This window comes from Pocillopora verrucosa, chromosome 7, assembly GCF_036669915.1.
Source record: "Pocillopora verrucosa isolate sample1 chromosome 7, ASM3666991v2, whole genome shotgun sequence".
Classification (NCBI taxonomy): domain Eukaryota; kingdom Metazoa; phylum Cnidaria; class Anthozoa; order Scleractinia; family Pocilloporidae; genus Pocillopora; species Pocillopora verrucosa.
The window spans coordinates 7,434,460-7,460,191 of record NC_089318.1 but is presented as its reverse complement, the minus strand read 5'-3'; the positions used below and the strand labels follow the sequence as shown (position 1 = coordinate 7,460,191).

The 25,732-nt window shown below is 37.6% G+C and overlaps 2 protein-coding genes across 2 annotated transcripts; one reads left to right on the top strand and one right to left on the bottom strand.

Moving 5' to 3' along the window:
* The first annotated feature begins 8,314 nt into the window (after positions 1 to 8,314).
* On the top strand, positions 8,315 to 11,895 carry LOC131792926 (uncharacterized). Its single transcript, XM_059110333.2, has 3 exons — positions 8,315 to 8,399; positions 10,134 to 10,494; positions 11,074 to 11,895. Exons 2-3 carry the CDS (start codon positions 10,144 to 10,146, stop codon positions 11,893 to 11,895), a joined length of 1,173 nt encoding a protein of 390 aa, XP_058966316.1. The 5' UTR covers positions 8,315 to 8,399; positions 10,134 to 10,143.
* A 5,986-nt stretch (positions 11,896 to 17,881) lies between these two features.
* LOC131792927 (uncharacterized) lies at positions 17,882 to 24,053 on the bottom strand. Its single transcript, XM_059110334.2, has 3 exons — positions 23,736 to 24,053; positions 20,252 to 20,284; positions 17,882 to 18,703 (listed from the first exon to the last, which is right to left on the bottom strand). The coding sequence occupies exons 1-3, from the start codon at positions 24,051 to 24,053 to the stop codon at positions 17,882 to 17,884; spliced, it is 1,173 nt and encodes a 390-aa protein (XP_058966317.2).
* Positions 24,054 to 25,732: the final 1,679 nt, after the last annotated feature.

The following is a 25,732-nucleotide window of genomic DNA, read 5'->3' as shown; positions in this document are numbered from 1 at the left end:
CCTTTTTTAAATCTCATCGCTAATGGCTTCATATCTTGATTGGCATTATTGAGCTCTCAGTTGCTTTATTTGGACTGAGAGAAATATGATTATATATACAAGCAGTCATACTTACACATCACATGTAACAAACGAATTGTAGCAAAATAAGGCGCATAGTTCCCTAATTATCTGTAATTGTCATAATTATCTACACAATTATTTCTTGGCCATGAATCAGAGTTGAACCATGAAGGGAAGGCTGTTGAAGTCATTAAGGTGCCAGTTCGAGTTAACCCGAGGTGAATACACTTACATGATTGCTGTATCAGTCAACTGCTGCTTGGAAAAACCTGAAATGAAAAAATGGTAAAATATCACAAAATCTTTCTCAAACGCTGACCCTTCTCTAGAAAGATGTGCAAATAAGGAACATAGATGATAATATTGGACACTTGTTATCATTGATACTCCTTCACATTGTGTATATTTTGAACAGGAGCCGGATGATACGAATTATTCAAAACCGCATGCCATCCATTCACAGTTTAAAAGCGTCAACTAGAGAAGGAGAGATTAAGGTCAGACTTCACCATTGAGGAGTCTACTAGGGATCAAAACTGGAAATAATAGTAACAACACTGAAAGAAAATATCACCCGAAGCAATTTTACTGTTTCTCCAGACATCGTTGTTGATGTTAAGTTGTTTTACTATTTTTCTGTAGTCATTTAACACAAACGAAGACACACAGCCAGGTCTTAAAATGATCGTCCGTGAAGTTGTTTTTGCCAACAGATAATAACTAATACTTACCCATTTGAAAAAACGTCATGAAAAAGAATCTATATGTGGCAGAAATTCAACATAAACACGGATATTATCAATCAAACACCTTAATTTTTTGTGAAAGTTAATGTAATGGAATCATTTTGCATTGAAAATCTTCAATGTTCACAAATGTTACGAGGTTAAATTTTTCGTTTTCGTTGCTTCTTTCTAACTTGTGACGTAAATATGCTTGATTTAGAAGCCAGAAATAATCGTAACTCACCGAGGACAGACAGAGCTGAAACCTTTTCGAGGAGATGCTTGCGAATAATTTTTTCCAATTTTGTTGTTGGACGGCCTCGTTCTTGTTCTCTTGTATTTAGCGGCTACTTTCTGATTTCTGGGGTATAATTCAGTTTTGAATGCGTGCATTTTATATTTTGTTTACATCAGGTAAATGGACAAAAAAATGATAGCGACAGGAACGCTAAAGCAGATCTTTGGGAAAATTTGAAAACATGAACGACCAAGACGAACAAAAAAGAAGGAAGTAGACAAATCAATTATTTAGTTCTAAACTGATATGATTGTTGCATCAGTTAACTGCTGCTTGGAAAAACCTGAGATGAGCCAACACCCAGAACGTAAGCCTGCGTGTGAAAATTTTCCTTAATCAGCGCCACGTTGTAATTGATAAGTGATAGAAAGTTTTACTTACGTTACTCACTCAACTTATCGATATTTTCAAGCGAGAACGAATAATTGAACCAGTTGTTTTTTGACCAACTTGTTTTAATCAACGCAGTTTGCCACTGATATTTTATTCACAGTTTCAATCGCTCAACGATGTGTAAAGTTTCGCTCATAAATTAAAATATTGCATAAAAAAATTGTAAAAATATCACAGTCGTTCTCAAACTCTAACCTTTTTCTACAAAGATGTGCACATAAGGAACATAGTAGTTATTCACCTCAAACGAAGACAGGCAGCTAGGCGTTAAGATGATCGTCCGTGAAGTCCTATTCAAGTAAACTTAGTGCAACTATACAATTTAGTCTTCGTCTTAAGCTATGTAACAGTTGGTGTTTACCCTTGATTGTTCTAACACCTGAAGATAATATATTTCAATTTTTTATACTTTTTTATTTTATTTAGGATCATGTTATATCAGTTGCATGTGTATGTTACCGATATAAGTTTATATAAAAGTTCGTAAGGCGTATTTGAACATATTCGTATAATAGCTTACGCATACAAGCCATGAATCATTACTTAACTACTACTACAGCGCAATTTTCTTCCTGTTTTCAAAAGGGAGCCAGGATTGCATTAGCTTTGCATTTTTGGTATAGAAAACTTGGGCTAATCTCCTACCTAAGCAATACATAGCTAAAACAATCACAGATTACAACGGTTTGCTTGTTAGTCTTTGAATTCTTAATGGTTCTTGTGATATCGTATTTTTTTCTGACTGGCTATCTTTATTGTTTCGGTTTGACAACACTAATTGAAAAATCGTTTTATCAACGTCATACTACCAAACATCTTATGGGAAGCGGCTGTAACGAGGTTCAAAAGCAATTTCTTCGATAAAAATTCCGAGAAATTACCTGGTCGAAGGATTTGAAAAGAAGTTTAATCATAAAAATGCTCTCTCTTTCTCGCCAACCGGCTTGAGACGACCGGAAGTCTATCGTCAGAATATTATAAACTATACAGTGTAGCAAATGTTGACGATTCGACACGATTCGACTCAAATCGAACGACTCGTCACAGCAAATGACAATCCGTCATACCGGATGCAAATTACATCCAGTATGACGGGTCGTCATTTGTGGTGACGAGTCGTTCGAATCAAGTTGAATCGTGTCGATTTGACAACATCGACAACCCCCCCTTCACAGACACTTGCGGAATATTTTCTAATTCTCTTACAAATTGACTTCCGGTATGCGTTTCCAAGTGTCTTGCAAATCGACATCTGGTATGACGGGTCGTTCGATTCGAGTCGATTCGACAACATCTTTAACCCCCTATCGCAGACACTTGCGGAATATTTTCTAAGTCTCTTACAAATTGACTTCCGGTATGCGTTTCCATGTTTTGAGAGATGGTTTCTCAGAACTCCGGTATCACTACACCACTTAGCCGCGAATCGATTTCCGGTTTGACGATTCGCAGCGGTTTGGGTGTATTGGACAACCCTCCTCAGTTAATAAATGAGTTAGAAATTTTTACTCTCCTATTGTGGGTCTGTTCGTTTTGTTTTTGCCAAAGCTTGAAGTTATAGGAAGTTATTTTATTATTTCTTTAGTATTTTTTAGGATGAATATATCTTATTAGACGTTTTGGTTTGTAGCTGAGTATTTTTACGAGTTGTGCCGTATTTTGATGCACAAACAACTTCACGGACGATCATTTCAAGGCCTAGCTGTGAGTGTTCGTGTGGGGTGAATGACTACAGGAAGAAAAAAAACAGTAACTTAACATCAACAATAATGCCTGGAGAAATAGTAAAATTGCTTCGGGTTATATTCTATTTCGATGTTATTATTACTTCCAGTTTTGATGACTAATAGACTCTCCAAATGTGAAGTCTGACCTAAGTCTCTCATACTCTAGTTGACGTATTTAAACTGTGAATGGATGACGTGCGGTCTTGGATAATTCATATCATTCGGTTCCTGTTTTAAATAATGACAACTTAACATAATTTAAAGAAGTATCAATGATGACAAGTGTCCCATATTATCATCTTTGTTCTTTATTAGCACATCTTTTTGGAAAAGAGTCAGAGTTTGAGAACGACTTTGTGATATCTTACCATTTTTTCATGCATTTTTCTAAATTTATGAGTGAAACTTTATGCGTCGTTGGGCGATTGAAACTCTTAGTGAAATATCAATAGCAAACTGGGTTGATTAAAACAAGTTGGAAAAATAATAACCTAACCAGACCAATTATTCGTTCCAGTTTGAAAACATGGATAAGGTGAGCGAGTAACGAACGTAAAACTTTCCATCTCTTATCAATTACAACGTGGCGCTGATAAAAGAAAAATAGCCTTCGGTGCCCATATCCACATGCAAGCTTAGAAGGTCCTGGGCGTTGACTCATCTTCCGAGCAGCAGTTGACTGATGCAATAATCACGCTAATGTAGAACTTAAATAACTGCGACAATCTTGATAAGTATAGGTAATCACATGAGGCCAAGTACTATTAAGGATTAATTGCACGAGAGTTTTCAAAATTTTGGAACTCAAGTGCAATTAATCCTTAATAGTACGAGGTCTCATGGGATTACTTGTTTATCAATAAAGGGCAAAATTTATACGAAGGAAAATCAAAATTTCAAGATAACGAACGGTTGCTATGCAACGGATTAGCCAATCATTAACAGGTAATCATGCCCTCTCTTGATTACTAAAAATGCCCTCGATTAAGAAAAAAATGCCCTCTCTCTCAACCAATCAGCGCTCAGTAATTTTGCCCTTTATTGATAAGTCAATTTAACCTTGACTGGAATATATTCGAAACACCTGATTGTAAAGAAGTCTAACCTATCGGTGCTACTACGGCCCACAGGCTATCGATTTTCATTCACACCGCAGATATTTGCGTTTGATTTTGTACACAGAATCGTCACAGTGACTTTCAAAACATGGATAAAAATTATTACGGACTGTAAAAATGTTTACTTAATACTAAATACAAAAAGAATAAAAAATAAAATAAACAAAGCCTAAAAAATACTATATGTGTATATTAAAATTCGCATCACACATGATAAAGCCATTAGGAAATAGCCGCGTTGTACATGATAAAACTATTCTTCAGTCTATTTGTTCTGCAAAAAAGTACGTTAAAAGCGCGCTTTCTCCTTAAGGTTACGGTAGTAAGATAACATGACGGCAAAAGGCCATGTAATTCGTGGCAGGTGTTGTCTTTGATCTCACTGAAAAGGCGCTCCGTCAGCAATTGGCGCCGTTGGTAGAGGGTGGCAATATTGCACTCTTTAAGAGCTTCTTGGTATCTTAAGACTGGGAAAATTATTGCACGGCGCTGAATATTCTCTAGCTCTTCAGAGAGATACTCAGGTAGACCATTGTGGAAAACTTGGCAAGCATATTCAGACACGGGCCGGATACACGCAGGATATCCTTTTGCACGCTATCTAATAAAATGCTAATGAAACACGTTAAGAGCTTTCATTAACATTCTCCATCCTATACTCCTACGGTAAATAATAAAATGCGACCCTCTTTAAATATTAAAGTGTGAATAACACATTCCAAATCATTCTTTGAGTTGATTTTGTAGAGTGCAGAGACTCATAAGTGCGGTTGCTGAAGGAGGATCTCTAACAATTGATGCTGGGTAGAGTTTCTCTTGTTTTGGTTTTGTAACACATAACGTTCTGAGATCTCCCTTATTTTCAAAACGCTACTTTTGTTATTAAGGACACAAAGGAAACTCTTGAAAGTTTTACGTTTCAAGTAACACTCCTCAAAGTTGATACATGAACGTCAGTTTTTGATAAAGTTCATCGCAGTGGCTGTTTCACTGAGATTTGATATACTTCGATATTTAGCTTTGCATTTAAGTAACAGTAACTGATATACTTTTAATCAGCAATTACCCGATTCGTTTACGTTTTATATCAGTTCCACTTGCCGATATATCTCCCTCCATTGAAACCTGGGCAATGAAGAGAAATCAGCTTTAAATTTGAGCTAACAATCAATTATTTGTAAACTGTGTTCAGCTTGGGCTAAACTACAGGGTACGTCAGTTACGCCGGGCTCCTTCTGTAGAGCATTCCTAACAGAAACTGTCGAGGAGCAATTTCGTTTGGGCTTGAATGTTTTCCCAATCTTCTTTTCGAAATTCCGCAAATAAGTGATTCTGTAGAGAAGAGCGACTTCACAGCGAGACGAACACACTCCTCACTGTCTTCCAAAACGTTTACTGACTCAGAAGGTCCCAACATGGTGATGGCTCTTACGGCCAATGACTAAAATTTGGCAATTTTTCTCTTTCCGTTGCAATTGGAAAAAAATGTTACGGTTAGTGCTTTAAGGAAAACAACTTCCTTGATAATTTAAAAAAATGCATCAATGTATTTTCCCCAAATGAGCAAATGTTCCATCTCAAGAAATTTTATGAATGGAGGTCGCTTTAAGGTAAGAGACCCAAACATCTACTCATTTCGTTTCAAATTACCCAATGCTTATCTGATGAAATAATCATGTATCTTTTTTTCTTCACATTAATATAGTGCCATTGCTATGGGCATCTTACAATATCTCCAAGTCATGCTGTTTGTATTAAATTACCTTCTCCACTGTGCCTTAAAAAGCAGTAAATTCTCAAATCTTCAAGTCTGCAATCGATGACGATGTCGTCCCTTACCACATTCTTGAGGGTCACGTGTTTCAATGATTGACAGCCCACAGCGCCACCCAGTGTCACGTGAAGTGCAGAGATGACTGCCTGTGTGTATCCATAGACTGTTTCCCTCACTCCATAGAAAATAATTGTAAGCTTAACGTCGCTGACGAAGACATGGAGCCAGTGGCAATGAAATGGAGGTAAGGGTGAAATTATTATGATTTGGTGAGAAGCTACACGGTGAAGGTGAGATAACATTGTTCATTTAATTCCTTATTCATTTATTTATGAACTTTCGTAAATGAAGTAAGTATCCCAGGCTGTTCAAGTGTTCCAGTACTCCTTCAAAACAGTTTCTAAAAAAGTTATGTGAGCAACCTGTTATGTTCCTGTAGGGTGGAGATAAATTCAGCGCGAAAGAGGATTGCTATGTTAATGGATGCTGCCTCTCTAATCCTTGTCTCAATGGAGGGGTTTATCAGGAGATTCTTTTTCCACTCCTCTTATGAACATAAATATTTAATTTTCTCAGACCAGACAATAAAGTTGGTTTGGTTACCATTAACTTCCCCTGAAGACACCACGTTCCATTTGATTTCAAGAGATAGTCTTCTTGGTCATATTTGCGTGTTTTTAATATTAACGGATGCTAGAGATAAATATGTAAATTTTTCATTACGAGGCATGTGCTACCCATACATGTTTCAAAAGCTGAAATGAAAAGTGATAATAGCTTATGAAGTTCGGATGATGTTCTAGGTTTTGGCAAATCCACGACATTTCCATTTATCCGTAAAAATTTAAAAATTGAGAGGAAAAGTTTTGATAAATAACAAGAGAACATTATGGGATGGAGAAGGAGGCTCCTTGTCCAGGCCGTAGGAAACGTCAAATTCACTTACAATACAATGAATAGACAGTCTCTCGAACGGAAGTATTATTCCCAAGACGAATACTGCATGGAATGGCTACCTATTAATGAATATATTTTCTCTTATTTAATTTAGGGTGCATTTGCCTTGTATCGATTAAAAGTTATTTACTGCATCATGATTATACCTCAGAAGGCAAAAAGTAGACGCTAAAAACCAGAGAAAAAGAATGAGGCCGACCAACAGCAAAATTTGAACAATTATTAGCAAGCATTTCTTCGAAAAGGTTTTTAGCCTTGTTTTTCCCCGGTGAGTCTTTCAAAACCTCATTTTCACCTGTGTGTCTCTAGGCAATTGCTGCATGAATCTTGGTTATTTGAAAATTTACGAGGCGCAGTTTGTTTTGATTTCTGTGGGAACACGGCAGCTGGCATTTCAATAATAAAAGGCACAACAGTACAGTCTGCATTTGAAGAACTTCAAATGCCATAAAAACAAAAACCCATACAAGATGAACATATTTTCATAATATTACGAATATCTAGCTTTGCATTTATGTAAACTTTTGCTTGGTCTTTGTAAAGGTGGCTTGCATAGGGATATTTCTTCGAAGAACACCATGTTTTGTACAGTTACCTTGATTTGTTTAGTCTGGACCAAAGTTTATTAATAACACATTTAGTTATTCGAATAGTATCCTGAAGTGACCTACTCTATAAAAAACATTATCTATTTTATCATTAAAACCAAATAAAACAGGCTATAGTAAATTCTAGGCTTTTAATTTCCAGCACGTTTATGTACGTAGTTCTTCTTCGTTACTTGTAAAAAAAGAATACGCTCTTCATTTCTCCGAATAAGGCTCAAAATTTATTTTTCTTCGAAAAACGGAGCTGAAATCGACCAATTCAAAATTTAGCTCAAAAATTACAATTTTGGAAACATTTAACATCAATAGTCACCGAAACAAAGGGTTGCTAAATGTTCCCCAATGGAACACGACGAGAGCTCATAATATTTTGAAAAACATTGCGATTCTCTTTTAAAACATCCTATAAGGCTGTAGTCATGACGTAAGTAATTCATTTTAGTTTTCCCCACACGGGTAAATAGTGCTTTTCGTACACGTTGAATGGCTAGCTAGGAAGTGATAAATCAGCTCCACTCAGCCGTAGAGACAAATATCACGTCGAGAGTTTAATTTCAAACTCCTCTTCAGTTTATTGACTGAAATAAATAACTTTGTTTTTTTTCTGTCAGGCATATACTAAAATAATTGTTTACCTGGGGTGAGTGTCGGTGAAAATGATAGAGATAATCTCCATCAATATCCACCTCTACTTTGGTAAATAATTATTAACTGCCCCTACAGAGAGAACTTTCCAGTGAGTATAAATGGTTATTTTGCTTACTCAAGTTTAAGTGCTTTTTTAAGTCTACGGATATTATAAGAGTTTGTTAGGTTTGTTTGATTTGTAGCCGACTGGTGTGTACTTGATACTTTTTCTTAAAACTAGAAAAGAAACCAGCCATAAGTTTGAGCCATTAGCAGGTGTGGCAAGACTTGACATATTTTCATTCGCCGATGGAAAGAAAGCTTACATTAATACGTTCATCAATGTTTCAAATATTGTGGTAAACAGTAAATTGCGATCCGCTTTAAATATTAATGTAGGAAAAATACATTGCAAATCATTCTTTGAGAATATTCCGTCGAGGATACATACTCATCAAGTGCATTGTTTAAAAAGGATCTTTCAACAATTGATGGTAGGTAGAGTTTCTCTTTTTGTGGTTTTGTAACACAAAACCTTCTGACATCTCTCCTTAATTTCAAACGCTTTTTCTTAATTAACCGTCACACACGAAAGTCTTGAAAGTTTTACATTTCAAGAAAAACTCCTCAAACTTAGGCGATTTTTTTTAATACATGAACGTCAAACAGAAACATGCTATCATGAAACACTTTTTGATAACGTTCATCGCAGCGGCTGTTTAACTGAGATTTGACATACTTCGGCCTTAGCTTTGCATTCAACTAATTGTAACCGACATACTTTTAATCGGCAATTACTGCAGTAGAGCAATTGAAACTGGTTCGTTTATTTTTCATATCAATTCCATTTGCCAATCTTAAAATGAAATCAAGACTGAATAGTCCAGAATATCTCCCTTTATTGCAACCTACGCAGTGAAGAGAAATCAGCTTGGTATTTAAACTGAGTGTTTAGCTTAAGCTAAACTGCCGTGCATTTTTACAGCTTATTTTGTGGAGCATTCCTAACATAAACTGTTCAGGAGCAATTTCTTTTGTGCTTAAGTTTTTGTCTAACATATTTTCGGATTCCGGCAAATTGGTGATTCTGTACAGCGAGACAACTACACTCTTTCCTGTCTTCTAAAACGTTTACTGACTTAGAAGAAGGTCTCACCATGGTAATGGCTCTTACGGCTAACGATTAAAATTTTGGCTCATCGCAGCGGCTGTTTCACTGAGATTTGATATACTTCGACATTTAGCTTTGTATTCAACCAACTGGAACCGACATACTTTTGTATTTTTTTATATCAGTTCCATTGGCAAATATATCTCCCTCCATTTCAACCTGAGCAATGAAGAGAAATCAGCTTAGCATTTGAGCTGACAATCAATTCTTTATAAACTGTGTTCAGCTTAGGCTAAACTGCAGGGAACGTTTGCTGCTCCTTTTGAAGAGTATTCCTAACAGAAACCGTCGAGGAGCAATTTCGTTTGGGCTTGAATGTTTGCCCGGTCCGCAAATTAGTGATTCTGTAGTGAAGATCGACTTCCCAGCGAGACGAATAAATTCTTTTCAGTCTTTCAAAACGTTTACTGACTCAGAAGGTCTCCATATGGTAATGGCTCTTACGGCTAACGACTAAAATTTTGGCAATTTTACTGCTAACGATTATTTTCTTTCCGTTGCAATTAAGATAAATGTTACGGTTCATGCTTTAAGGAAAATAATTTCATAGTTAATTTTGAAAAATCCATCAATGTTGGTCGCTTTTAAGCAAGAAACCCAAATATCTATTTATTTCGTTCCAGATTACCCCAGATTAAATAATCATGTATATTTTTTTCTTCACATCAATAGTGCTATTGCTATGGGCATCGTACAATATCTCCAAGTCGTGCTGTTTGTATTCAGTTTGACCCTCTCCACTGAGGCACAGGAAAAAGTTACTTGTCAAAACTTTAAGTTTGCTATCGATCGCGATGTCATCCATAACCAAATTCTGGAGGGTCACGTGTTTGAAAGATTGACAGTTCCAAACGCCATTGAGTGTTACTTGAAGTGCAAAGATGACTGCTTGTGTGTATCCATGAATTATTTCTCTCTGTCCAAAGAAAACAATTGTGAGCTCAACGACGCTAACAAAGACATGGAGCCAGCGGCGATGAAATGGAGGCAAGGGGGAAATTATTATGATTTGGTGAGAAGCTACACGGTGAAGGTGAGATAAGATTATTTATTTAATTCCTTACTCGTTTATTTATCAACTTCCGTAAACAAAGTAAATATCCCAAGATGTTCAAGTTCGTAAATAAAATAAGTATTTCCACACGATCAAGTTTTGCAGTACTCCTTAAAAAAAAGATGTGTTATATGTCAGTCCGAGCCAAAGACAATTTTGTGCATGCCGTTTTGTCTGCGATATGATTGGTCTAGACAAAACCAAAACAAACTGATTTGGCTGAGAAAGGATTGGATCCGTTCCCTTTCTCACAAACTATTTTCTTAACGGCCATGTCGTAATGCGAAGGGAACGGCAGGACAGACATGACTACAAATTTCATAAAGACATCATCGGCTTACCCATCGCTGTATTACTGCATTTCAAATCTACTTTGCAATGGAAATTTCATCTCCATTCTGGCACCCCGTTGTGTTGTACGCACACGTACTTTGCTCGCACTGTTTGTTATCGATTCGATCAGATTCCGGTGAGATTTTTCGATGGGTGCTAAAAAGTATATGCCAACCCAATTCTATGAGCATGCTGAGCTAAAACATCTTTTGAATGTTGCTGTAGGGTGGAGGCAAATACGCACCAGAGAAGCATCATTGCATCAACAGATGCTGCCGCACCAATCCTTGTCTCAATGGAGGAGTATGTCAGGAGATTTGTGACACTCATAGCACCAGGTTTAACTGTACCTGTCCTAACACATACTCTGGTCAGCGGTGTGAGAAGATGAAACATCTGAGAAGCTGCAAAGACATAGCTAAGAACGGTGCCTCGACATCAGGAAAATACGACATCTACGATTCAAGCAATGAACGGTTTTCTGTTTACTGTGACTTGCAGTCTGAACCTGACTTTGTATGGACGTTAATACAATCGTTATCCTTGTCCAAGAGAAATGCCTTCAATTATACTGGGTTTGGCAAAAACTTTGAGATTGATATTAAAGTGGGGGAAGTTAATTGGAACGAGTTCCGACTATCCTTATCACAGATGCAGTATCTTGCTAATCACTCCACACATCTGAGAGCAACTTGTAACTTTTCTACGGATGGTCTGCAGTATACGGACTACGCACGCGCTAAGCTGGCAGGTCATGACATTTTTGGTACCTGGAACACCTGCCAGATGTACGAATATGTCAATATCCGAGGAATCAATTGTTCTAATTGCACCGCCCTCACAAAACAGCAGGAAGATGTGTCCTGGCACATAAGGAGTTACAATAGCACACAATTCGGATGTGAATTTAATGGAAAACCAGGTGGAGTCCCCGATGAAAAAAATTTCGGAAAATTTCACAACAAGTATATAAATCCGGATCACCGCTGCTCGTTTTCTCCTGCTTCTACAACGCAGCATTGGTTTGGAGCTAAATGTGACGTGTAACTTTTTGCGAATGCATTTCCTTTCTCAGAAAAGGAAACACAGCCAACTGAATGCAAGAAAACATCGGAGCAAGGCTAAGAACTAACAATGACATCATGTGCCTCCAAGTTTGGTCCAATTAGGAGTTGAACTTTAACTAAACGTTTAATATTTCAGATAGTTACACCGACTCTTTATTACAATAGAATGCAGACGTGCACAAGAGCGACGTCATAAGCAACCTTAGGTACCCAGCGTCTATATTTCAATAGTTGAAGTAAGTAGGTGGCCTCTCTACAAACACTTTTTACTTGCACTTTCATCTTTTCATGTAATGTTCAATAGATAGTACACCTACATCCTAAAAGTCAAAGGTCGATAAAATTGGCTTTTTTCATATTCGTGCATGAAAACGCATTCAGGGCTCACCATCAGTTGATTTATGCAAATTCTTTTCAAGCAAGTTACTAAGCGTAAGTTGAAATGCTTGTGTTTAGATTCAGAGATGTTTAAATACCTCCGTATGCTATTAATCTAATTATGACATGTTTTGTCGTCGTAAGGTGACATTTTCTTGACTCGGTCAATCAACCGTTTTCTATTTACTGATAATTGAAAATTAGCTTCGGCTTCGTTAGTTTGATCATTAGTAAAACCAAGCTTTAAGTTTAGGTTTCTTGATTTCGCTTTAAAAATTCCGTACAGTGAGGAGAAATGGTATTTACTTAGTGGCAGGGAGATGTTAGTAATTTCTCCTAAGTGATAAATATGTACAGCTTTGCTTGATTTTCATATTAGGGACTCGATACATAACTGCGAGAAGCCCTCGACAGCCTCACTTTCACAAGGACTAAGGTACTTAAGTGCTTCGTTAGGATCACTGCTTACTTTATAACATTGCAAATTTGTTCATAAAACAATTTTTGAAATGTTAAAAATGTAGGAGATGAAGTAAGTATAGTAGTTGGAGCAGGTGTTTGTCAAGAGAAGCACCAGGTATTGTTGTACATAATGTGAGACATCATCTTATTATATTATCATATTAGTTGTGAACGATTGTTGCTCATCGTAATGTTACGAACTTGTGTTCGTCTTTTTCAAAGTCGAATTCCAAACTTTTACTTTAAGCTTGTGGATTTACAGCGACATTACACTGTTGGACGCGCTGTCAATACATTATTAAATACAAATCCAAGTGACCATGAAGGTATATTGTAGTTATAAAGTTTATTATTTGAAATCTACGTTTCCGAAGTTTGAAACGTTCAATGATAAAATTGACAATTTTGAAAGCTTTTAAAGTTATGCCATTTTCCCCTAAAAAATGGTATTCGAATTGCGTAGCCAAAGTACCATTTGACCAAAAACCACTGACGTCACTTTGGTGACATTAAATCGAATTCAGTATGGCGAATAGTATGAAAGATACGCGACAACGAGGGCGATATTGTGTCGCTGGTGCCCCGGCTCTGACCAGCAAAACTGTCAGAATAGATCGTTCCGGCACCGGGCATAGAATGTTTCAGTTCCCGAACGATCCCGACTGTAAGAGGAAAATGGGTGAAATTTGTCCGCAGACAAAGAAACGATCTTAACGATCCAATTTGGCCGTAAACGTCGCTTTGTTTGGCAAATTTTGAAGAATTATGCTATGAGCGAAACTTGACTATATTAAACAGCATGATGGAGGCTCAAGGGATGAAGATGAAGCGCTTTTTGAGAAACGACACTGTGCCAACCAGGGACATTAGTTTTGTGCGTGGTGTAAACTAAATTTTAGTGTTTCTGCACCGTATCCTTAAATTGTTTTCTATTTTTCTCTTTGCATGCTAATACTTTTTTTAAAAAGTCATTGTAAACAGTCAGCTCCTTTAATGTACGAATAACTTAAAAGAAACTCAATTGAAATATCATCAAAGGCGGCAGATACAAAAGTAAGGAGGGTTGAGTGAGGTAATTTCCAATTGGACTGTTTCTCAGTTTTTGAACCTTTGCTTTTGTGGATCCCTTTACAAAGAGCTCAGCCAAAAATATAGAGCTGGAGCCGGATCGACCATCATTCATAATTCATGTTAATTTTTTAACTACATCTTTTACCTGTAACAAAGTCAATTCCTCTATGGAAACGAAGGAAACTGTGGTTTATTTCATTCCTTTCAATAGGGAGACAAGGAGTTTTGACACCCAGCTGTAAGTATCTATTTTTCTGAATGAAAGACAGTTGAAAGATTAAAAGGTATTAGCGATCTCCTTTGTCTGTCGCTGGTGTCTACCGCTACTTGTTGTTAAATTACTTGATTTGTTTGTGATCACTCTTCCAAAGATAATTAAAAGACACATTGCGACGTACATCCTCCCACAAATGTAAAAAAAAAAAAAGAAAGAAAAAAGAAAAAAGAAAAAAAAAAGGTGAAACTCCTTTTTTTAGCTATTAAGACACTTCTGTGAAGGACTAAAAGAAAAAAAGGGCTATTCAACTGAATCACACTCAACTCCTCCTTGGAAACGTTTGAAAATACGGTGGTCAATTTTTAACTCTTCTAATTGTGGAGACAACAAGTTTTGACACCCAGCTGTAAGTATTGATTTTTCTTGATGAAAAACAAATCATGGCGAGCTCTTTTCATTGTTTCTGGTCTCTTCCAGTTTAATTGCTTTTAGTGATATTGAAGAGCAAGGAAAAATTGGAAATGTCAGAGGAGGCATCCTGGCACATATGGAGTTACAATAGCATTGAGAGGGGATTTAAATTTGATAGAAGACCAGGAGGACTCATCAACAAGGAAGACAATTTCGGAGAGTATAGCTGCAACGATATAAATCAGGATCACAGTTGCTTGTTCTCAACTGCTTCCACAACCCAGCACTGGTTTGGAGCTAAATATGACGTGTAACTTTTTGTGGATTCATTTTCTTCTTAAAAAAGGAAACTCAGCCAACAAAATACGACTCTGAGAAACCATTGGAGCAAGGCTAAGAACAAACATTGACAACATATGTATGATTTCAATTGCGGTCCACCTTAGGGGTTGAACTTGAACTAAACGTTTAACATTTCAGATAGTTACACTGACTCTTTATCAAAAGAGGGCAACCTTAAATACTCAGAATCCATATTTTAATAGTTGAATTTTGCGTTTTTTTAGGCGGTCTTTCCACAAACACTTTTACTTTGACTTTCACTATTCATGCGTTCCATAGATAATACGCTTACAATTTAAAAGTCAAAAGCTCGATAAAATCGTCTTTTTCACATTCTTCGTTTAAAAGTCGTTTACTTCCAATCTTTGAAATTTTTTGTTCATTGAGAAAAAATCTAAGTATAAATGAAATAAAAACTTCATTTCATGGAAAACGCGATTCATCAAAAAACTTTTTTGTTCGCTGCGCTCACTGGTTTTTTTTATGGTTTATCGCAACCGGTGAATAAAAATCGTTCGTACGCACTTTCCAAGGAATCATCTCTATGTATCTGAGATAGTTCTCGTTTTCAAAGCTTAATTCAACGTGCTAGTAATCATTGGAATGAAACCTTTTAACTTAGACTCGCATTTCATTTTTGCATTTTAGCGGTGACAATGTAATAATGACCATGAATTTCTATAGTAATTGTAGTCTTAAAAGCAACTGAGACCTTAGTCGTTTGTATTGCTTGGATCAAATCAACTCGGGGACATGTGTTCTCTGGTAGAGCACTTTTAATGAAGACTTTCTTTGATATGTATTGACTGAAGTTGGTGCAAGTTAAGATTAACGGCATTGATATTTAACGCCATTTTTTCCGTTATGTAGTTGGAAAGACAAAACACTGTGGATCTTGTCACATATCCTTTTACGACATTGCTCACTGATCGCCCTCCTGGGCTTTCTTCAAGTGTAATTTGTTCCTGTTTTGTGTGTTGGTAAAAACACCCCGTGATAGAAGAAGGTGTTTTATTGTTTTTTTAGAGGGCACGGTAACGAATCTTGCAATCTGATTGGTTCTTTACCCGGTCAGTATTTTCCTATCTCTGCCCACGGGCCACGGTAACGCTTTCGTGAGTCGCCGAGTACTTTCGTTGTCATTTTTCATAAATATACCTCGTTTTCCAGCTGGGCAGTATTTTTAAGCAAACACGTCGGTCACTACCTCAAGCCGATAAATAACTTATGAATCCTCTTTTTTATCTCTATCAAATCACTTTGGTTGACAGAAAAATATTGGTTTCAGAATGAATTTGTATAAACAATATTGTCATTACGTTGGTTGACAAGCGGCCTAATAACCGTCTGCAATTAATTTTAATCGTTCACAAAAAGTACCCAGAAAGTTGAAACGTGAGGTATTTGGTTACAGTTAAACTGAACGATGGAACTTTCATTCATTTAAAATCTGAATTTTCCCGAGCAATTTGTTCATAGTAAAAAAGAAGCGAGCGAAGTTTTAATTTAAGTTCTACAACAAATATACGCTCCCGGTGAGTCTTTCCAATTCCGTTCAATTTGGACATTTGTACCTTAAATTGCACAACAGAAATTGAAGGAATTTTTTGAGAAAAGGCCGCATTAAATTCCCTTGTGTCTCGTTGGAGTGTGCCGTTCGAATTTAGTTTTTGTGAAGGAAAGATCAGAGTTAAACACGCCATTACAGGAAACAAACGAGCAAACTCTCACAACTTCAAAATAAAAAAATTGAATTTACTCACAATTACTTTCCTCGCCGTTTACTTAATGAACAGAGGTAAATCTTCGTACATGAATGAATGGTCGATGAGAGTGAATAATACTTTCCGTTAGATCATTGACTGATTTTGAAGAAAATATTGTCGTGACAGTCCTTGCCAAACTAGTTCTGTTGGTTTTCAAATGTTCCTACGCTTTTTTTTTTCTTGCGCGCTCTCTAATTGACAGGTGTCAGATTGTGACAGATACTTGTAAAAATAATGTTTCAAAGTTTGTTTGGAAGCCTTTTAAATCACCTTTATCGTTACGGAAATGAAAATGTTTCGCTGAGGCATCTCTCTTAAATTTGCATCACCTCTATTTTAACTACCATTTACTCACTCAAAAATTGTTCAGTTTATGGAAGATCTTGCCGTATTTACGGCTATAAATATTATTCGGGTTCTTTCGGAAAGAATTTCGTCAAGTTTAAAAACAATAAATATGTTATTTACCGGCTAAGGGTCGGTCCGTATGGTGAAAAACTGTGACCTCGGTCTTGAAAATTCTGCCCTCGGCCTACGGCCTCGGGCAGTATTTTCAAGACCTCGGTCACAGTTTTTCACCATACGGACCTCCCAGCCGGCAAATAACATATATGTATGACATACACTCTCGGGAAATAGACAAGAGGAGAGATTCAAACTGCCGTCTTAGTTAAACCAATGTCGAAATTCTGCACAAACCCTAATAAAATCTTTTGTAATTTTGTAAATTCTATGAGTGACATCTACAGTCATACACCAGTTTGCTGTTAATGTAACCAAAAGACTAATTAACTCGGGGGTGAACATGCAAAATCATAATCCTATTCTGACTCGTATTGTTCTCTATTGAACAAGAGCTGCCAGATTTCGGTCCAAAAACACGGTAACTCCATATTCTGAATGGCTACATTGTACATGAATAAAGGGGGTAAGTTTCTGAGGAAACTGTGGTGCTGCAGAGTTAACAATTGAGTTGAAAACGTAAATTAGCCACCATAAAGGGTAAAAAAGCTGACGTTTCGAGCATTAGCTCTTCGTCAGAGCGATTGGAGGAATTGTGGGTTGTGTGTGGGTTTATATGCAAGTGAAGCTACGCCATTGGTGGGAATATCGTCACCATATTCCCACCAATGAACAGCTCAGTAGTTAACACTAAATTACATTGTACATGTGTGGGTGGCCGATTAAAATGCCCAGAATTATTTGGTATCCAGTTCAAACGCACGCAAAATTGACATGTTACGCATCAATAATGGCGAAATAGTAGATGAAAGTCTCTCTCATTCTAGTTTTAGCAGATTATTGGAACTTAGAATAAATTATTCATGTTTAACCCAAAACCAGTATTGCGTTGTAGAAGGATCCGAAGAGGAGCAGCGGTGATTCGTATTTATTGCTCCGGAACGATACCGTCCAAAATTATTTTCGTTGTCAACTGCTCCTGGTGACCCATCAAAATCGCATCCGTTTTCCTTGCTTTTGAAACTGTTCACGAACCAAGCACCATTAAGATCCATTCTCGTGTAGGCGGTGCAACCAGAACAGTTAATTCCACGGATGTTAATATACTCAAACAGTATGCAATCTCCACCCCAGTCACCGAATATGTCATGACCTGCCAGAACTGCGCGTGCGTAGTCCGTATACTGCAGGCCATCTGCAGGTAAGTTGCATGTTACTCTCAGATGTGTGGAGTGATTTGAGAGAGACTGCATATGTGATAAGGAAAGGCGGTAAGAGTTCCATTCCGGTTCATTGTTATTGTCATTCACAGGAAAATCCGTGCCAAACCCCTTATCCTTATATGTGGCCTTATTGGCAATGGAGAACGACTGTATGAGTGCCCATACAAAGCCAGATTCTGAGTGCAAGTCACAGTAAACAGAGAACGGTTTATCGGCTGAATCAAAAATATCGTATTTTCCTGATTGTAAGGCTCCGTTATTAGCGATGTCTTTGCAGTTTCTTGGATGTGTAGTCTGACCACAACGCTTACCAGTGTATTTGTAAGAACAGGTGCAATTAAACCTGGGGCTGTGATTGTCACAAATCTCCTGACATACTCCCCCGTTGAGGCAGGGATTCTGGCTGCAGCATCTATTAACGCAGCGATGTATCCCTGGAATGTAGCTTCCTCCACCCTAATTGAAAATGAACCTTTTTTCCTTAAACTATTCCTTGATTAAAGTAAAGTCCGGCGATGCAGGTGTTAAGAAAGAAATTTAGGGGGGGGGGGGGGGGGGTTTGAGGGACGTACAAAAAATCGTGCGTATATCAAGTTAGGGATGCACGCGGGAACTAAGTTTTAAGAGCACGAGAGAAGCGTAAGAGTTGCCTGAGTGCTCTTCACACTTCCCAAGTGCATCAAAAACTCGATACACGCACAGCTAAAGCGTGAACAAATTTCATTATAACATAGCATGCAGACACAAGTTGTACTCGGAAAAAAAAGGGTTTATTACAACTTTTTCCGATTTACTAGGTAATCGCGTTCTACCCGAAAACTATGAATAAATGACAGGGTAAAAACGACCAAGAAATATTTCGAGACCAAATCTTTATTCAAAGAATTGTAAATTTTCTGCTCCAAAGCAAAAACGAACGAATTTCTTGCATGCATGAGGGCGTGTAGTAGATTCAACATGCTTGAATCGTTGTTTACCAGAATTCAAGGCCAGAAAATTGCGTATATTTGTGTTGGAGATTTTGAGAATTCAGAAATTATACGGTTTTAAAATAAAAATCTGCTAATGAACAATAATTTTAGGATATATCAACACTTAAAACTGGTATCAACCGTTCAAAAAACGAAGCAATAGCCTATAAATTTCTCGCATTTACGAGACACCTGTGATTGATTTACGCTGCTTGAAATGCCGCTGTTTACTTGAACTTACTACCCGAAAATTGCTTAGCTCTGAACCACAAATTCTGAAAATCGTTCGATTTCGAGAACAAAATCTTCGATTGAACAAAACTTTGGTACATATCAACGCTTTAAAATAATATTTTCCGTTCTAATGAAGAGTTCTCGGCGTGGCAAAGCCTCAGTTGAAGTCAGAAGACTTAGTTCTGTTTTCAGCCATAATTCTCATCGCGTTTGTGAATAAAGTGTTGTCAACTCCGAAACCAATTACGTCGCTCGAAGAGCTACACGCTCATTGTGTTTCTCGAAACGAGTTTTATTCAGCATTTTTTGTTTTCATTTTGAGATACAAAGGTCTATCTCAGTTGGGATAAAACGGAAAAACAATCTTCAGTGATAGTATTGAATTCTCGCGGCTAAACAAGACGGGACTTTTAGCCGAAGTGAAACTGCACACTTCATGTTATGGATGCACGGACGTGCACTAAATATACATTAAGTACTTTGTTATATATTTAGACTTTCCCTTAAACAATCATATGGCAAAAACATGCTGTTGTATTCGGCGCGTGGGCAACAACTGCTCAATTGTATCCCGGTCGGAATACATTTGAATTTGATCAGGGGCACGTGACCAAGAATAAACCTATCACAGTCTCGTTTTGTTGAGGAAAAGTCTAGGTATATAACATGGATTCTTATTACAGTAGCTTCCTTAAGATATAGGTAGGCCTTGCACGTGCGCTATGTTGTGATAAATATGTAAGTAAAAAAAATAATAAAAAAGGCAATTCTATCAACAACTAACGATTCTATCTCTCACCTTCACCGTGTAGCTTCTCACTAAATCATAATACATACATACATACATACATACATTCTTTATTTGATAAGTAGGTTGTGTGAAAGGCAGCCAAAGGGCTGATGTGGACCTACTATACTAAATATTAAGAATTACATATATATAAAAATTGCAATAATAACTTAGAACTACTATATACAAATAAAATGGTGTTCACTAAGACTAACATATAAATCTAAAAGTAAATGAAATGGTCCTTTCTGTTGGCAACTACTGTTGCCTCTTTCTCAAATGAAAAATTGTCAATAGTCTTAACATGTTTACGTAAAATTTGTTTAAAAGAATAAAAACTTTCAGGTACTTTAACTAATCTATTTACAAAATTCCAAATAACAGGACCTCTGTATCGTAGGGAGTTCCTGCCGGTCTCTGATCTAAATCTAATGACATTAAATTGGTTAGGAACACGAGAAGATCTAGAAGAAACTCTTTTAGAAAACAGTTCACATATCGACTGGGTCGTTGTTCCAAAATATACTTTGTGCAAGAGAAACAGTACAGATTTTTTATAGAAGTAAGAGATGGGCAGCCAGTCGGATTTCATGAGACATGTGTCATCTGCCATCGTTGAGTCGAGGTTATTCACAATACGAGCTGCTCTTGCATGAATATGGTTTAGAGAGTTCAGTGCGGAAGGAGAACAATTTCCCCATACCGAAATTCCATACGTTACACTGGGGATAATTGTTTTAAAGTATATTTCCTCGAGAACCTTCTTCGGAAGGATTCTCATTCTCTTCAACGCTCCAACCTTCTGCGTAAAAGATTTCTTCACTGAGTCAATGTGCACAGACCATGTCAGCTTATTGTCAATTTTAACTCCAAGACAAGTGGTGTAATTAACCAGGTCGATATGGCCAGTGTTAAAGTGGAGGGGAGGTATAGGCCCAACAAAAGAGGTTTTACTTAGTATCATTGCTTCAGTTTTAATTGGGTGGATGGTTAGCTGATTCTTAATGCTCCACAGGAGAACTTGCTCCAATGATTTATTTAGTGACAACATAACCTGGTCAACATTTGGTCCAATACAGTAAACTGTAGTGTCATCTGCATACATGTATAGATCTCCCGAGTCGATGTGGTCAGGGAGATCATTAACATATATGGTGTAGAGCCGGGGGCCAAGAAGCGAGCCTTGAGGGACTCCATATCGCACATAGTCAGTGACCGACCTGCAATTATTAACTTCAGCAAATTGACATCTATCAGTAAGATAGCTCATTAGCCATTCATGAAGAGATCCTGATATTCCAATGGCGTGTAGTTTATGCGATAAAATATAATGGGGGACAGTGTCAAAAGCTTTCTGGAAGTCAATAAAGACTGCTCCAACTGTCAGACCATTGTCAATTGCTGTCTTCCATCCTTCAGTCATAGAGGTAAGCATTCCTTCAGTCGATAGTCCCTTGCTAAACCCCCACTGTTTACAGCTTTTTATGCCACAGCTGTTCAGATGGGTATCAATTATGTTGCAGATCTGGCTTTCGAGCAGCTTGCTGGGGATACTTAAAAGTGATATTGGCCTATAATTTGAAGCATCTGCTGGGTTTCCTTTTTTAAAGATTGCATTAACTTTTGCAATCTTCCATGTGTTAGGGAAGCTGGACTGAGCCATGCTGCTCTTGAAAACAGTTACAATGCCCTCTAGGGCGGATGTTCCTGCAATAGCTAAGCTACGAGAAGAGATGCCATCAGGACCAGATGCTTTGTTAATTTTAATTGTCTTGATATCAGTTTTGAGTTTGTTGATGTTGACCTCCAAGACCTGCACAGTGGGGGTAACTCTGTACATGAATTGATGGGGTTCATCAGCTTCGGGGAATTTTTCAGCTAGTTCCTTGCCAATATTTATGAAGTAAGAGTTAATCAGTTCAGCTTTCTCGTAGTCATTTGTGATTTCCTTATTTTCAGCATCTCTGAGGGGGCCAATATGTTTATTCTTAGGTTTTCCAGTGGCCTCGTTCACAGTTTTCCAGAAAGATTTTGAGTCCTTGGTCTCTGTAAATTTCTTTTTCCAATATTGAGCTTCAGCACGTCGTAGCATCTTAGATACTTTGTTCCTAGAGGATTTGTAATCAACCCAGAGTTTATTAGTAGCGGGTGTGCCATCACAGGCTTTCAGAAGTTTATATCTCTTATTCATCTCTTTCCGGATCTCACTGTTCATCCAAGGTAGTGAATTTTTTCTAACCTTGGCTTTACGTAAGGGAATGTGACTGCTTGCAATAACATTATACATGCAATTCCAAGCCCAAGTGATGTCATCCAAGTCCTCAAAGGTGGAACAGACCCACCAGGGAGCACTTTCCAGGTCATGTTTGAAGTCTTTCGGGTTTTCCAACACGTTCTTGAAGTTGTGGACATATTTAATAAAAGGCTTTGGATTCCTGATCTTCAGCTTGTAGATAACGTAGATGAATTTGTGATCAGCTATGCAATACTCAATCACATCAGACTTTGAGACCTTTGAGGTATTGATAGTCAAAATCAGATCGATCAAAGTGTTAGAATGTGCTGAGGTTCTTGTGGGTGCTTTTATGATGTTACAAAAGTTATAAGATTGTAAGATGCGTTTGAATTTCGCACCATTTCCATTAGTAGCAAGCTGATCTGAATTGAAGTCACCAGCGATCACAACATTCCTGCGAGACATCCAAATTGTACTCAATACTTGGTTGAATTCATCAAAGAAAGATGTAACGTCAGGAGGTCTATATACACAACCCACAAGTAATCTTTGCGAGTGAGCTTTCAATTCAATCCAGAGAGCTTCAATGCCGTCGTTGTCATATTTGGATATACGTACACAATCTAGGCTAATGTTAAAGTAAATAGCGACTCCGCCTCCTACTTTGTGTGACCTATCTCTTCTCAGAATTCGGTATCCATCGATGTTTACTTCGTTATCGCTTATATCTTGTGTCAGATGCGTTTCAGAAATGGTTAGGATATCCAGGTTGGTATGCTGTAAAAGTATTTTCACTTCGGGGAGGTTCTTACGGAGGCCTCGCACGTTCGAGTGACCGATGGATACTCCTTGCTTTCCATTGTCTCTCACCACGTGAAGTGCATCAAACAGAGGGGAAGCAGGCCCCGGGTTAGGACATATGTCGCCACATAGTTGTAAATATTCAAAGTTGAAGCTTGCATCGGAGTTGCTGTAGTAGTTGACTCTCGAATTCCTGAATCTGACTCGAGCTTTCCACACGAATCCAATATGGCGGATATTGAGTCGAAACAAAATGGATGATATCGGTTTCAAAAACCAATGATTATCCCAGCTTTGCTTGTTTACTTTGACGAGGCGCATATCTAATCCGATGTGTGCATCTTTGCCACTTGAACATGCCAATATGTACAGAGAAAAGCCAAAAAGAAACCAAAGTATAGGCGAACTAAAAATTTTGCTTCTTCCCGCCATGATGACCGCTGACCGCTGATAATAATTTCCTCCTTGACTCCATTTCATCGCCGCTGGCTCCATGTCTTTGTTAGCGTTGTTGAGTTCACAGTTATTTTCTTTGGACAGAGGGAAATAATTCATGGATACACACAGGCAGTCATCTTTGCACTTCATGTGACACTGAGTGGCGCTGTGGACTGTCAATCTTTGAAACACGTGACCCTCAAGAATGTGATTATAGACGACATCCTCATCGATAACAAACTTGAAGTTTTGACAATTTATTGTTGGCTGCGCCCCTTTGGTGTGAGTGAGCTGAGATACCAACAACATCGCATGTAGATGGCGAAGAACACTCATGGTGGATCTACTAAACGTACAAATGAGATGGATATCTTCATTCCATAATTATACCGAGGCATTTAAAATTTAGTTAGTAGCAGGCGGAGTCTACTAAGAAAAAAAGGCAAAAAATCGTGAATAGGTACGTGATCGTACTATGGTGTAAACGCGACTCGACCTCAGGTTACGATCAAGATCTTAACAAGCGCCTTAAAAGTTGTCTCTTCTTTTGACGCGAACGTGATTACGTAATGCTTATTGAGAATGGGGCCATCTTTCTCCAGGATCGAATATCTCGGTGACAGATTAAATAACTTATATTGAAAATTAGCCGAGGTTGAAATGAGAATCTGAGCTACAGTGTGCATGGCGCACTAGATATATTTTGCTGTGTCGATAGTAGAAAAAAGTAACTTTAAACTTATCGAATAGGTCATGCCGCATCAGTTTAGTTTTATTCGATCAACGGAGTAGAAACAAATTACATGTTGTCTCCCTTCAGTAGTTCAGTAACAAACTTTTGGTTTTAACTGAGTACCATCTCTCTTCACTTACCTCAAAATGTCGATTCGATTCGGCTTCAGTAAAATCCTTCGAGAAAGGTTTGCGGGCGAACAGATGTTGTTGAAACTATATGTATGTCCGGTAATATCGATGCACCTTTATACTTAAAAAATAATAGAAAAACACGATAATGAATCAATTAAGATCATTGGCTCTGTTTACGACGTTACCTAGAAGACACCCGAAATAACCAATGGATAAGATATTGCAATACTGTTGACACAGAGTGCTTCACAACTAAAAATTTGCATCAAATAACTGAAATCCGTCACATTTACAGCGGTGATCAAAATCTGATTACCCTTTTTAAATGTCGGGATCTTTTAACTTTTTTATGTCAAAAGACCCCGACTTTTCTGGAAAAGTCAACACAGTGTCCCTCTCAACATAAGTTTTCTTTCGGCTCATATTAACAATGTTTGTTTTCTGAAGTAATTAACCACACACGAGGACCACCACAGCAAGCCATAAAAACAATGTCCGTGGAACAAAGGTTGTTTGTTGCCATCCACCGTTTTCTAAATAAGTAGAAATGAGAACTGTCCAACATTAAATTGTAGAAACAATTCAAACTACCAGTGACCTCCTGAGCTTAAACGTACTGCAAGAACACTAATTGATACAGACAACAATAACTAAGACAGCAGTAGTGGCGTGAGTTCAGAAAGACATAACTGAAACTAAAACTGCCGTCAAACCATCACACAGCTGGATTGCATGCTTAATGAAAAAAGCTAAACTGTGTGATAATCGTGATCGTTTTTCTCCGTTACAAATTTATTCTTCGCAGAGTATCCATAACCAAAGCAATCTTTCTTCGATATCGAGTTCGTTTTCATTCAAATTATATTTTTTCTCGTCCGACCCCATCAGACTCAATGAGTCAATACGTATTTCGTCGTTTGACCGGTAGGACCACCACAAAAAAGATTCTACAGTAAAATCGATTCCTGTATTTATTCGAGTCTTACAATTCATCGAAAAAGCGACTTCTTTCATTCTTTATATTTTGTTTACTCAAGTCCAACATTAGAAGTAATGTTCTTGGAAAATGTGGCAGAATCATGCGACTGCATGGCGAAAGGCTATTCGGGAGTTTAAGATGTCACCACGGCGACGTGTGGTAAAACGTT